Source organism: Meles meles, chromosome 7 (genome assembly GCF_922984935.1).
Source record: "Meles meles chromosome 7, mMelMel3.1 paternal haplotype, whole genome shotgun sequence".
Taxonomy (NCBI): domain Eukaryota; kingdom Metazoa; phylum Chordata; class Mammalia; order Carnivora; family Mustelidae; genus Meles; species Meles meles.
In genome coordinates, this window is record NC_060072.1 from 11,166,648 (window position 1) to 11,181,218 (window position 14,571).

The 14,571-nt window shown below is 53.2% G+C and overlaps 1 protein-coding gene across 1 annotated transcript; it reads left to right on the forward strand.

Moving 5' to 3' along the window:
- The first annotated feature begins 384 nt into the window (after nucleotides 1-384).
- EIF3D (eukaryotic translation initiation factor 3 subunit D) lies at nucleotides 385-14,266 on the forward strand. The gene is made up of 15 exons (XM_046013366.1): nucleotides 385-522; nucleotides 3,315-3,447; nucleotides 3,747-3,792; nucleotides 4,662-4,798; nucleotides 5,517-5,602; nucleotides 6,155-6,227; nucleotides 7,119-7,231; nucleotides 7,982-8,114; nucleotides 8,571-8,718; nucleotides 9,580-9,710; nucleotides 10,363-10,448; nucleotides 10,528-10,657; nucleotides 13,076-13,218; nucleotides 13,378-13,661; nucleotides 14,117-14,266. The coding sequence occupies exons 2-15, from the start codon at nucleotides 3,325-3,327 to the stop codon at nucleotides 14,128-14,130; spliced, it is 1,647 nt and encodes a 548-aa protein (XP_045869322.1). The 5' UTR covers nucleotides 385-522; nucleotides 3,315-3,324; the 3' UTR covers nucleotides 14,131-14,266.
- The last annotated feature ends 305 nt before the right edge of the window (nucleotides 14,267-14,571 follow it).

Below are 14,571 nucleotides of genomic sequence, written 5' to 3' on the forward strand. Positions count from 1 at the left end.
GCCCCGGACCCTCGACCTGCCCCCAGTTGTGAGACCCGAGCCACACCACTGGCCAGTGCAGGCCGGAGCCCCGGTCACTCTGCGATACAGAAGGGCCGAAGCGATACCCGTGAACCGCTACGGGACCGGGAGAGGCCGTCACCACTCCCCGCCTCCAGCTTCCAGTGCACCGCCGCCACGTTTCAAAAATTCGGGACGCCCTCTGGGGGCGTCGCCGGATGCGCCCGTGACGTAACTGTAAACACACCCCGGGCCTTTCAACGCCTCAGACACCATGTGTACACCTCTCATAGAATAGTGACGAATTTCCGGGTGTGCCGTCGCTTTACGACTCGTGCGTTCTGCCGTTGATTCCGGAGGAAGCTAGAGGACGGTTTACGACAGCGCCGCTTGTGTTTACGGCGCCGGCCGGTGCGCGCGCATCTTTCTTCCTTTTTTCCCTGTTCCTTGGAGGGTAACCGGGTGCGCGGTCTCCGGCCTGGACCATCTCTCGCCATCCGGGCCCGGCAGAGGCCTTTACAGGTGAGTGGAATGTTCCCTAGGGTTCCGTGGATGTCTGAGCCGGCTTGGGCTAGGCCCGGCCTCCGGAAGAGACCTCCCGTACGTTTGCGGCCGCTTCTGGTCCTCCGCTGGGCGGGGCAGAATCCACCTTCGGGGACCCCAGGCCCAACACACTTAGGGATGCGGCTCACGGCCTTGTGGGTGAGGTCACCTGGTCTTTGGCTCCGCTTTGCGGCCACGGGCTGAGAGACTTCGATAGTATCTGTTAACCTTGTTGGGTCTCAGGGTCTTCAAAGTAGCCAGAGGCTCCCAGAATGTCTGTGAAGGAGGTGTTCGGGGGTTCCAGGCTGAGCAGTGTTTGACCCTAACGTGAGGAGTTCACAGTCCAAAGGTTTTCTTCCCTTTTCTGTGAAATGGAAGGCTATGGTGGCATAGGTTTGATCTCAGATCTGAAACTCTCTTCCCTCTGGAACGATGGCATCCGATCTGGAGTGGCTGTGATAATCTACACACCACTGTGGCCTGCCAGCCACCGGGCACCTTCCGAGTGCCCTGGGATGCCTCCCCTGCCGTGGGTGCAGCTGTCACTTGGATGCAACTGACCGGCTGTTTCTGCTTCTGGTTCCATTCTGCTCATGGTGTATGTGTTGAAGTCCGGCGAATTCCTCCCACCCGCTGCAGAAATGCATGCCGAGCCTTGGGTCTGTTTCCTTCTTGAACTATAGCAGAACAACTGGATTTTTTTTTTTTTTACACCTTTTTGAAATATTGTTAACTGGGTTACTAGGTAGGGATACAACCCCATTTCTTCTCGGGTGGCTGCCAAGCTATAACCTAATGGGAAGAATGCTGGACTTAGGGCAGACAACCCTGGAAATCAGCTGTTTTGAAACATTGGGCAGATCAACAGCTTAATTGGCCGAGCTGCGAATTTTTAATCTCTGAAATGTGGGGTGTGGGGGAGTTAGTGCTGTTAACTCATTTAGCACAGTGTCTGACACTCTGGGGGGGGCTCAATAAATAGTCATTTTAACGAGAGTTGTCTTGAAGCTGCCATCTCTTCTCTCGGTCCTCTACCCATGGTATATCTTAAGTTTAGAGTCGGAGGATGAAGCCCGCTGGTACGTTCCCTGTTGCTGTCACCCCGGTTTACTTTTTTTTTTTTTAAAGATTTTATTTACTTTTTTGACAAGAGAGATCACAAGTAGGCAGGGAGGCAGGCAGAAAGAGTGAGAGGGAAGCAGGCTCCCTGCTGAGCAGAGAGCCCGATGCGGGACTCGATCCCAGGACCCTGAGATCATGACCTGAGCCGAAGGCAGAGGCTTAAACCACTGAGCCACCCAGGCGCCCCAACCCCGGTTTACTTCTGCAGGAAGCCTCAATCTCCCCATCGTGGGGCACTGAGGAGAGCTTCCTGTGATCACTTGCTGTGCACTTTGATTACTCTGGAAATATTTGTGCAACGGACTTTCGTCTGGGAACGCACTTGAGGATTATGATGGATGATCAGTGCATAGGTTTTTGTTTTGTTTCATTTTGTTTTTTAGATTTTATCTATTTATTTGCCAGAACACAAGTATGCAGAGAGGCAGGCAAAGAGAGAGGAAGAAGCAGGCTCCCTGCTGAACAGAGAGCCCAATGTGGGCCTCGATCCCAGGACCCTGGGATCCTGATCTGAGCCTAAGGCAGAGGCTTTAACCCACTAAGCCACCAAGGCTCATATCAAGTGCATAGGTTTTTGATGGGATCCGTCAGGTGAAGATCTATTCAAGAGGAGCTATAGCATGACCAGAGCGCGGATTCCAGCCAGACTGCTTTGTCTCAAATTTTTTCATCAACTAGCATTGCAAATTTGAACAATCTCTTAGCTTCTCTCTGCTTCAATTTTCTGATCTGAAGAGGAGGGATGATACTAGAAGCTACCTCAGGATTGTTCCAGGCATTTACTGGATTTATGCAGGGTAAACCCCAAGAATAACTGGTACTCGTAATATTTACAAACATAGGATGTATGGCCACTTTTACGACCTAGGGCTTATGGTAACCTCAGCTTTCTGACAGTCTTTTTGCTTGGCTCTGTGTCCCCCTGTTCTGCATAAGGATTTGCATTGATGACAGAAAATCAGAAGATCCAAGAAAGAAAGGTTAAACCTCAGGCTATACTTACGGACTCCTTTTTTCTCAGCACCCTGTGTGTAAATGCATTTTTTGCAAGTCCCAGATGTAATTATGTGGCATTTTACAGTGGAAGCATTTTCATATGTATAACTACCCAGTCTTTAGCAATGATTTCGTGCTGTGAATTAAACCAGGGTCTTATTCATTTAACAGATGAAAAGACTGAGTCTTAGAGAAGCTATGGATTGTATGACTTGGTGAAGGTGTTTCTGAGAACTAGAACATGGTTATTACACTGGAGAAAGGTTACTACATTCCATCAAAGCTGAGACGCCACTGAATTAAAGAAGCACCCGTACGTTATGTAGCACCAAGAAGGACAAACTACCAATTACGATAAGAGAGCCGATCAAGCGTAAGGTGCAGCCTCATTTCAGAGACATTATAGTGGGGAAAGTGGGTGTCAGAGAATCAGTACAGTATGGTAAATCAGTTTTGTTGATCTTACGCGTTTTAAGTATTCACGATATTATCTACGAGAAAACAATTTGAGTTAGGAGCTCAGCAGCTGAGTGTTCCATTTTGTGTGTTCCCTTTCAGATGTTATCATTATGTCTCAGCTTCCCGCAGCGGAAGCCTGCTTGAACACAGAGGCCTTTCTTCATGAAGCTACTCACATTATTTGTATTTTTAAGGTTTTAGAAGATGGCGAAGTTCATGACCCCCGTGATCCAGGACAACCCCTCTGGCTGGGGTCCCTGTGCCGTGCCCGAGCAGTTTCGGGATATGCCCTACCAGCCGTTCAGCAAAGGAGATCGGCTAGGAAAGGTACTGGCCTGTTGGTGAGAGTGAATCTTTTAAGCTATGGCTATAGCCCTCCGTGACTCCATTCCGGGTTTGTTCTCTCCCAAGCGTAACTCCTGTGTTCCTTATGGGGACACCAGCTGGGGAATGCTTTAATGTCCGGGTACTTAACAGTAGTCCTAACAGAGCTAGGCGCTTAAAGGCCTTACGATCCCCAGTCTGTCTTACGTTATTCCCAGATGGCGTCTTCATTTAACGGGTTTCTGGGTCCGCAGAAGTGTGTCTGACTGACCTGTGTGCTCTTTCTTCTGCTGCTCTCGCAGGTTGCAGACTGGACGGGTGCCACATACCAAGATAAGAGGTACACGAGTAAGTGTTCAACGGACTGCCCAGACCAGGGCCTTGGGAGGATTGTTACTTTTTCTAGTAACCTCCATCCAAAAGCATTCTAGAACGGGAACAAAATGATGATGATGATAATTCTTAGTTTTTAGGGCTGCCTGAACTGTAGGTAGTATCCACCTTTTTTTTTTTTAATGGCCCCAAAACTTGAACTGCTCATTAAAGAGATTTAATCTGTTATAGTGGGATTTTTTTTTTCCTTCCCACTTTCAGGGAGCCATGAACCTTTTCATGTATCCTTTGAACTCATTCCCATTTTGTACTGCGGTGCCTAGGATTTACTGAACCTGGGAAGCCAGTCAGAGGACTCCACGTATTAAGATTTCAATCCAGTGAATGGGTGGTGGTGGTGGTCGTTCTTCTGTGCCAGCTGAGATTGCTGGAAGGGGCTGCTTGTAACACCAAGTGACGATTCTGAGGCCGAGGTCAGCAGTAAAGTGTAACATGACCCGTTGGACGTGTCTGCCTCGAGCATCAGGTGGTGCAGGTGGTTGCCGTTTGCATAGCGCACGCCCCCTGTCTGCCCCTTCTGGGAGAGTAAAGGTGGACTCCTCTTCTTACAGACCAAGGCAGGGCATGAAATGGGCTTGACGTCCTCAGACTCGGTCTTGACCTAGAAAGTTCTTTAGACCAGAGCTGTTCAGACTTGAATGTACCCATGAATCACCTGGGGATCTTAAAACGCTGATTCTGATTTGGTGGACGTGGGGCGAGTCTGTCAGCACGCACCTCTGCTAAGGGTCCAGAGGGCACAGTTTGAGTAGCGGGGCTCTAGACCAGAGTGTGTGTAAAGTCTGTGGGTAGCAGCTCTTACCCATCCCTGCCTTTGCCTGCAGATAAGTATTCCTCTCAGTTCGGTGGTGGAAGTCAATATGCCTATTTCCACGAGGAGGATGAAACTAGTTTCCAGCTGGTGGACACAGCACGCACCCAGAAGACCGCCTACCAGCGGAATCGGATGCGATTTGCACAGGTAGGCCAGGAACCAGCAACCCAACCCAACCGTCTTGGGGCCATTACCATTGGCGGCCACTTGCTGAAAATGCTACCTTGTGTGTTCAGATGACAGTGCATTTTCGTGGGTCTTCCAGTGACTTCCAAGTGGCTGACCATTGGTACAGTGTGCTGAAGTAAACTTACTGGGTCCACGGATAGGTTTAAATGGTTTGGCTTTTTGTGGTAGGCTAGGACATCGTACCTCTGTGCCAAGAGAGGGTGCTTGCGTCAGGTAAAAAGGGGCCTGTTGCCTCATTTAATCGCTGTGTGCAGGCTTTATTAAGTAGATGGTCCAGTCGGGCTGCATCTTACTACGTAAAGAGCCAAACTGCAACTCTAATAAAAGCCCGTAAATCTACTTCAGTAAAAAATATGTGACTGTGTGTCCATGCGAATGCCGGGTAAAGCTCTCCCATTAAGCCTTGCCTCTTGTCCATCAGATCCCCAGGATTTTTTTTTTTTTTAAGATTTTATTTATTTATTTGACAGACAGAGATCACAAGTAGGCAGAGAGGCAGGCAGAGAGAGAGAGAGAAGGAAGCAGGGTCCCCCTGAGCAGAGAGCCCGATACAGGGCTCGATCCCAGGACCCTGGGATCATGACCTGAGCCAAAGGCAGAGGCTTAACCCACTGAGCCACCCAGGCGCCCCAGATCCCAGGATTTTAACATAGGTGTTTTTTTTCTTACTTCCCAGCGGAACCTCCGCAGAGACAAAGATCGACGGAACATGTTGCAGTTCAACCTGCAGACCCTGCCTAAGAGTGCCAAGCAGAAAGAGAGGTGAGGTTTCCTGTCCTCACCCTTCCAGGGCCGAGCGTACTCTGAAATCACTGGGCCAGAGCAGGAGGGTGGTTGTCTTCCCCAGCATTGCAGACAAAAACAAAAACCTTCCTGACACCAGGAAAGCCACTGTTTGAGCTTACCCTCGTTCTCCGAGGGCCATCATTGGCAGGTAGCGGGGTAGGAAAGTACTTGGCAGTGGCCGTGCACTGGTAAGAAATGAGGGCAGGTAAGAAGAGCTCTGGTGCTTCCCTTGCTGAGTTCTGCTGCGGCCTGAGCCCAGGGCCTCCTTCACACGGGGCCCTGGGAGCTGCGTCGGCCAGCAGCCCTGCCCAGGCTGGGACTGCTAGTGGCCAGTGGGGGGGGCAGTGTGCCTCTTCTAGCACTCGTGTGTGCACTCATGCTCTGCTCTTTTTCAAGAAGCCCGTTTTCTTGGTTCCAAGAAGTCAGTGACAGTGTTGCAGGTTAGCAGAAGAGGATGGAAGCTCTGCCCTTCCAAAATCCACTGACTTAAAGATCTACACCTAAAGCAGAATCTTCTTGTCTTTCTAGAGAGCGCATACGACTGCAGAAAAAATTCCAGAAACAATTTGGAGTGAGGCAGAAGTGGGACCAGAAGTCACAGGTAGTGTATCCACACCACAGTTCTATCTAGAAATTCAGTTTTGCCTGCTTATTTGGTTTTATAACTGCTTTATTGAAATAGTCACATGCTATGCAAGCCACCCATTTCAAGTGTACAGTTCGGTGGTTCTTGGTATATTCACGGATACAGGCCTGCAGCCAGTTCCAGAACAGTCTTGTCATTCTGAAAAGAACCCCATGCCCTTCAGCAGCCAGGCTTTGCTCTTCTCTACACAGCCCTCGGCTCCTACCGGTCTCTTCTATCTCTGGATTTGCCTCTTCCAGACATTTCCTATAAATAGACTCCTGTGACATGCGGGCCTTTGTGTCTGGCTCCTTCCACAGAGCACGTTTTCGGGTTCATCCAGGGCCTCCTTATTGCTGAGTCTGTGGTATGAGTGTACCACGTTTCATTATCCCTTCCCTGGGACACGGACGTCTGGGTGGGTTCCGCTTGCTGCTGGTCGGGAAATGCTGCTGTAAACGTTCATGAGCGGGTGCTTGTGGGGACGCCGTGAGAGTGGGAGACGTGCGTGAGCAGGAGACGGGCTCCGGCAGCAGCAGTTAGGTTTTGCAGGATGCGATGCTTGCTGGGCTGACATCCTCTGAGACATAGAAGAAGCTGCTAGAACTTCTATACGTGTGAAAGAGCTGGTGTGCCCTGGGTGCCGACATCACCTAGGAGGAAAATTCCTGGTTGTTTTGACCTCTTGCCTCCTTCAGTCCTCTTCTAGACTGCAAACCCCAGAGTCGGGGTGCTGTCTCAGAAAGCAGCCAGCGCGTGGCACAGGCTCTTGAGGGATTTATTGACTAAGAGCCCTCCATGCTGCTAACCTGTCTTCTCCTGCTGTTACACGCTGGCTGTCATTCTCCCTCCACTGGTTCTGCACAGAAACCCCGAGACTCTTCGGTGGAAGTCCGTAGTGACTGGGAGGTGAAGGAGGAAATGGACTTTCCTCAGTTGATGAAGATGCGCTACTTGGAAGTGTCGGAGCCACAGGACATGTAAGTCGTGTCTTCTGCCACCTCCTGCCACACGCGCGTGTGTGTGGACCAGCGAGTTTCATGGCTCTTTCGGCAGGAGGAGGAGGACTGTAGTTCATCAGAGGCAAAGCTTTTCCTGATGTCACAAAGAGCTGTTTCCCTCGAGTAGTAGATAGAAGTCAGTCAGTGGGGGCCAGAGCGCCAGGCCAGGAATCTGCACGCCCGGATGCCTTCGTAACTGCCCGTGTCCCTGTCTTGGCCTCAGTCTCCCCATCATTAAAGTGGGGAGTCTGCGTCAGTCAGTTGTGTTCACGCGGTTCTGTGGAGCCATATCCAGAGCTTAGCGGACAGGGACTTGCATGAACTCTGGGAGCTTGTCTCTCCTATTCCCGACAGAGGAACCCTCTGTCCTTTTGTAGGTGGGATTTCTGGATAAGCCTTTGGATTGCATAGCTTTTTTCTTTTTTTTTTTTTTTCTTTCTTTTTTTTTCCCTAAAGATTGATTTATTTCTTAGAAAGAGAAAGCAAGCACGTAAGCAGAGGGAGGGGCCGGGGGAGAGGGAGAGAATGTCAGGCAGACTCCGAGTCCCCTCCGGGCGTAGAGCCTGCTGCAGGGCCTCGTCTCACCGCACTGAGAGCCTGGCCTGAGCCGAAATCAAGAGTCAGGCGCTCAGCCGGCCGAGCCATGCAGGCACCACTCTGTGGCTTTTTAAAAACAAAGACAAAAAGCTGATGGTGCCGTTTCACTTGTCGCCTGGCCGCCGACCTCAGTGAGTGCTGCGGGGCCCTGGAGTACTACGACAAAGCCTTCGACCGCATCACCACGAGGAGCGAGAAGCCGCTGCGGAGCATCAAGCGCATCTTCCATACCGTCACCACCACAGACGACCCCGTCATCCGAAAGGTGGGCCCTGCGGGCGTCCGCGTGGATTCCAGGGCCTCGGAACCTCCTCCGTCTCCAATGCTCCCAGATTGGGCAGGGGCCTCTGAGACATGGCCAACCTTCGGGCTGCGCCATGATACGGGTGTTAAGTGAAGCCAGACCCGAACCCCAGCCCTGCCACCCTTCCTCGCACCACCTGCCAGAGCCCTCCTTTCCTCACCTGGGAAGCAGGGCAAGTGTGCTTAACACAAGCCACTGGGGTGAGGCGAGAGCATCGCGACATGCTATCCTGGAATGTGGCACATGCTCAGTGAGCTGCAGTCCCTCGTACATGGTGGGGGGACCCTGCCTGCGGGAGCTTGCAGACTACCCCCTCCAACCGCTAGCGGGGCACACACTTGGACACGAGGGCTCCCTGCAGAGGGCCAGTTAGATCTGAGCGTATCCTCACCTCTTTCTCCCCTGTCTTCTTTGCAGCTGGCGAAAACCCAGGGGAACGTGTTCGCCACAGACGCCATCCTCGCCACGCTGATGGGCTGCACGCGCTCCGTGTACTCCTGGGACATCGTTGTGCAGAGAGTCGGCTCCAAGCTCTTCTTTGACAAGAGGGACAACTCTGATTTTGGTAGGAAGCCTGTTTGGGAGCAGCACAAAGGTGTTGGCCATCGTGTTGGTTCAGAGCAAGTCCCTGGTTCAAGAGGATGGGCGGGAAACGGTCTGTCTCCCCACAGCACTGACAGCCGTGGCCAAGGCACCTCCTTGAGGCCCCAGTACCGGTGCTTCCAAATGTTCCTTCTTGGGAATGTAGGGCAGCACTTTCCTGCTTCTGCCAGTGCTCCCTGCCACCTTTCACGTTTACTTCATGTTCTTCTTCAAGTTAAGGTCTTTTTTCCTTTACTTCAGTGTTTTTTTTTTTTTTTTTTCAAAGATTTTATGTATTTATTTGACAGAGACAAGGGGAGAGAGAGGGAGAAGCAGGCTTCCCGCTGAGCAGGGGGCCTGATGCGGGGCTGGGTCCCAGGACCCGGGGATCATGACCTGAGCCGAAGGCATACTTCAGTGTATTTATGAAGGGAAAACTACACACACATGTGTTCGATACCACACGTGCATGTGTTCGATACCACACAAACATGAATACGCAGGCCCTGAAGGGAAACCAGGTCACTAAAACATGATAGCAGCGAGATGGAACAATACAATTCCATGGTGAGGCATAGGGTCTTCTCTTAGTTAAAAAGCTAACAAAATCGGAATTCTCTTGAATCCAAAAAGATTGAAACAGAATTGGTTTCTTGAATTTAGCATTAGAGAAAATGTGAGGTTACCCAGCAGCGCTCCCGCTCCTTCTCCTCTTCCCCCACTTGGGAGAGCCGGCTTGGCAGGTGGTGGTTCCTTGAAGGACGGGCCTGTGCCCCTCCCCATAGCGCCAGGCACGTTAACGGCTCAATTTCGTGGGTGGGTGACCACGCTGCCGCTTTTGCAGACCTCCTGACAGTGAGTGAGACCGCCAACGAGCCCCCGCAAGATGAAGGCAATTCCTTCAATTCGCCGCGCAACTTGGCCATGGAAGCGACCTACATCAACCACAACTTCTCCCAGCAGTGCTTGAGAATGGTGAGGCGGCGAGAGCCTCCAGGCCTCTGTCTCCAGAACGTCTGCTTGGTGGTGGGACTGAGCGGGGCAGACGGGGTCCCTGTCTGTCACAGAGGAGCCCACGCTGGGGCTTGGAGGTCAGGCTGCCTGACTGAACCTTAGACTGAGCACTTCAGAGCTCTGTGGTGTGTGGGACGTTACTTCTCTGTGAGGCTGGAGTCCTAAGAACACTTGTCTCAGCCAGACAGGCTGTAGGGATTCCTTCAGCTCTTTGACACACTCTGTTTAATACAAACACAGTGTTCAGGTGCTGGAGATCTAGCAGTGAGCTAAGTTCCTACCCTCAGGAGGCTTCATTCTAATGGAGGAGGAAAGACAGTAAACAAAATAAACCTGTATTATGATAAGTGGTGGCGTGAGCTCTAGAAGAATGGAACGGGAGGCGTGTGTGGCTGCTGCTTCGGACACACGAAGCACACAAGCAGCACATGCAAGCACTTGGGATCTGTCTGGGTTTGTGCCCGAGGTCGGGAAGGGTAAACGGCACCCACCCCGCCCCAGAGGGCTGCAGGGGGCCCGCCTCGGCTGTAACTAAGCCGAGTGCAGGGTCTGGCCAATGGGCTCGGTTGGCCACAAGTGCTCACTGTCTCCTGACGCCTCTGTCCATTGGCAGGGGAAGGAAAGATACAACTTCCCCAACCCAAACCCATTTGTGGAGGATGACATGGACAAAAATGAAGTCGCCTCGGTCGCCTACCGGTATGTCAGCCACCCAGGGGGGTGGGCTCTCTGAAAGCCGAGGTCTCCAGTGGCTGAACAAGCTTCTTGTTCACTGCAGGTACCGCAGGTGGAAGCTTGGAGACGACATCGACCTTATTGTCCGTTGTGAGCACGATGGCGTCATGACCGGCGCCAACGGGGAAGTGTCCTTCATCAACATCAAGACCCTCAACGAGTGGGATTCCAGGGTAAGGCACACTTGGTCACCCTGTCTGTGGTTCCTGCGGGCCCTGCTGTCTCTGGCTAGCTTTTGTGAGCCTGGGTCTTTTGTCACTGTGCGTCACTTACGTGGCTACCAAGATTTTTTTTTTTGTCTTCTGAGTTTTTCCTCTCCTTAGTTCCTCGTTGAGAAAGAGATCATGCCTGTGTAGAACGTGGCTAAGGCTAGGACTTTTCTGCTCGTATGGCACGCAGGAGGCACGCAGGAGCCAGGAGTAGTGATGTTCTCATAGGACTTTGTCCCTCTCTGTTCCGCTCTGCCCTCCCGTGGGCTTTTCTCTGCGAGCGTCTGGTTTTGATCTGCTATCGTCCAGGTTGGCAGGTGTCCTGTAAGCCCTGGAGCTCTTTTTTTGATCTGTTCTTTCGCTTAGAGCAGCCACAACCTTCTCTCCAACCTTCTGATTTCTTCTTCCAACTCCTTCCCTTCTTGAACTTCGAAATTCTCAGATCAGCGAAGATTTGGCTCTTCAGGAGGCCTCTTGAAAGAAACGGGCTTCCTTCATCTCTCCTCTTTCTGCTTCCCTCTCCTGCTGGTGCTGCAGGATTGTTGGGTCGCGCCCCTCTCTGAAGCTGCCCGGGCTTCTGACTTGGCTGCGGGGGGCAGTGCTCCGGGGCGACGCTGTACCCAGTAAAGGGTCCTCTGCAGCAAGGACAGCTCAGGTGCACATTGAACAGCGTCTAATGAGACGGAGTCTGTGGGCCGTTGTGCTTTGCCTTCATTAGAGACTGGGGGACCCACATTTACTGCTGCTGATTCCCACTCCCCAGGCGGCCTTGGCCTCTGCCACCTGATGAAGGAGCGCACCAGAAGCCTTGCTGCGAACTCCGCTCTGGGGCCAGTGGCCTCTTCTCAGACTTTCCGCCAGTCCCCCTGATAGCATTCAGCGTCACTGTCGCCATGTGGCTTTGCCCTCTATGGTGCTCCCGGATTCCAGCCTCGCACGTTTCCTCAGTCCTTCACTTGCTCTCTCTGCCAGCTCCCCTCCTTTCTGACTTCCAGTGGAGCCGCCTTTCAGATCAGTCCCTCCACAGCTCTCTATGCCACGGTTACTTCTCCACAGAGCTGTGTTCATTTTCTCTTGCTCTGTAACAAAGGCTCAAAACGAATCCGAAGGTTCTGGAAGAAACATCAAGGCTCATTCTAGTTAGTAGAATTCAGGGTTCCTTGCCATAGTGGGCTGAGTGCCCCATTCTCATACCAGCTGTCCGCTGGGGCTTCTCGGCTCCTCGAGGTCCCCCCATCCCTTGCCCGAGGGTCTGTTGTCTTCGGATCAGCAGCGGCTCAGCACATTGTTCTCGTGCGTCCAGCCTCCGACTTCTCTGTGTCCGGCTTACACCCAGGTGGTCTCCCTATCTTAAGGGACCTTAGTTACATGCGCAGAGTGCCCTTGACATAGAAGGTGCCTAACCGTGGGCATGACCTTTCCTCATCGGTACGGGTTGCCCCCACACGAGGGTCGGAGCCGTCGGGAGTGATCTCCTGATGACTTAGTAGAATTGTGCCCACCCCAGGCTTCAACCTTGAACTGTCACCGTGGTTCCTCAGGTCTGCTTGGGCTTCTCAGATCTGCAGTCCGTCTTCTCCCTGGGTTCTGCCGCCATCGCCCACTTCAGGATGCTGTCGATCGCGCCTGTTACTGTGCACTTGCTGGTCTAGCTGACCTCCTCCGCGCCCCCCCCCCCCCCCCGCACTCTCTTGATCTCTGCCAGCTCGTTGTCCAAAACACTGCCCGCGCCGCACAGCACAGCTGTATGGAGAGACTCTGGAAATGCCACAGCAAACTCGCAAGAGTGGTCTTGAGGGAATCATATCTGTCTAAGTCCTATTCCTGAACAGTTTGGGCCTAACTACTTAAAGGACTAGTATTTTGGGGGGCCCTCTGATTGCATGAACCAAGACAGTCTGAGAATCTCTGCCACGTGACCTTCAGCCAGTCACTTCGCTTTGGGTCCCAAGTTCTCACATCTGTGCGCGAGGTGGTTGGAGCAGACGATCTCTTTGTTTGCCCGTACGTATACACAAGGTCAGACTCTGGCCTCCTGTCCTCTGCGGCCTCCACCCCCACCCAGGGCTGACCTGACCTACGGCCTGTCTTTCCCTCTCTACCTCTCCCATCACGCCACCTCTAGCCTCCGTCCATGTCCTCCCCTGGGGGAGCCATCGCCTTGCCTCCAGGGAGCCCTCCCTTCCCACACCGCACACAGTGAATGCTTGCCGCTGCCATTCATACGGCCCTGTGTCACCGTGCACGTGTGGGTCCTGGTCTAGACAAGAGGGGTAGGGGTTTGCCGGGCCCACAAAGGAGTCCCTTCTCTGCTGGAGGAGGTCCCAGGCCTCGGGCAGTAGGGGCCCCCCTTCACTCCTGGGTCCGGCTTGCCTCCCACAGCACTGCAACGGCGTTGACTGGCGTCAGAAGCTGGACTCGCAGCGAGGCGCCGTCATCGCCACCGAGCTGAAGAACAATAGCTACAAGCTGGCCCGGTGGACATGCTGCGCCTTGCTGGCCGGCTCCGAGTATCTCAAGCTGGGGTGAGGTTCGCACAGGCACCCGGAATCCACCGGCTGCGAGGGGCGGTCTGCGGGCGGGGCGGGCCTCGCCGCAGTCCCTGGGGAAGAACTCAGGGCCCCGGGTGTGGCTGTGCCCCTGTGCGGCCCGCCCCCACCACGGTCACCCCTCTCCTCTGCTAGTTACGTGTCCCGGTACCACGTGAAGGACTCCTCGCGCCACGTCATCCTGGGCACCCAGCAGTTCAAGCCCAATGAGTTCGCCAGCCAGATCAACCTGAGCGTGGAGAACGCCTGGGGCATCCTGCGCTGCGTCATCGACATCTGCATGAAGCTGGAGGAGGGCAAGTACCTCATCCTCAAGGACCCCAACAAGCAGGTCATCCGCGTCTACAGCCTGCCCGACGGCACGTTCAGCTCTGATGAGGACGATGAGGATGAAGAGGAGGAGGAGGAGGAGGAGGAAGGTGTGTGGCAGGTCTCCTTCTGAAGTCCAGGCAGGGCTGTAGGCTAACTAGGGACCACGCTCCACAGCCACTGTTCTCTGGAGCCCTGACTCGGGACCTGCCAAGTGCTCCCAGAGACTGGACTCTGCAGCAGTCTGTCCTCCGGTGCCCGGAGCTGCTTCCGGAGCCTTCAGATCACATGAGGGGTGCGGGGGGAGAGGGGCCTCCTGGAGGCCAGGGTGGGAAAGAAGCATGGAGGGAAGGGCAGTGGAATGGTTAGCCAGTGGTCTGGAGGAGGAAAGATGCTCTGGGCTGGTTACATGGGCCCCGGGCTGCCTCTTTCCTGCTTCATTCACCAGCTGGTGACTGTAGGAAATTCCTCGTAGCCCCATGACGATCTGGAAGGCGGTGGGGAAAATCATAAGTGCTTCCCCAGTGTGACATGGCTCATTTCTCTAACGTTTTCTATCTTCCAGAGGAAGAAACTTAAACCAGACAGTGACGAGAAGCTGGAGTTTGTCGTTCCACTGAGCCTGGAAGGGTTTTGGATGCGTAGTGGAATGCTGATCTGATTCGTGCTGTCTGAAGTGTGACGGTGGAATAAAGTATAACTATTTAGTCTCTTACCTTTGTCACGTGCTGCACTGGGATTGGCAGTCTCTCTTCCTTCCCCCAGTAGCTCCTGGGAGAGGGAAGGTGAGATACGGCTGTGTTCTATCTGGAGTTCATAATTGGGCTCCTTCGTTTGTTACTCATTGCATACTCCTGTTAGAGGGTGAATGTCCTAGATTTCTGTTCTTGGAACCGCCTGATAGGATCCTTTGCTAGGGTCGTCAGTTTTGTGAGGCACCTAACAGGTCCCCCTGAGAAGTCTGTTTCCACAGGCAGGGGTGCCTGCTGGCCATGTGCCAGACCCAGCTGCTGCCCTTAG

Bases quoted from the DNA above. Each gene is read 5' to 3' on its own strand.
- EIF3D (XM_046013366.1), top strand. From the start codon at position 3,325: ATGGCGAAGTTCATGACCCCCGTGATCCAGGACAACCCCTCTGGCTGG. The intron at 10,658-13,075 runs GTAAGGCACACT...TGCCTCCCACAG, and splicing joins TCAACGAGTGGGATTCCAGG to CACTGCAACGGCGTTGACTG. The intron at 13,219-13,377 runs GTGAGGTTCGCA...CTCCTCTGCTAG, and splicing joins TCCGAGTATCTCAAGCTGGG to TTACGTGTCCCGGTACCACG.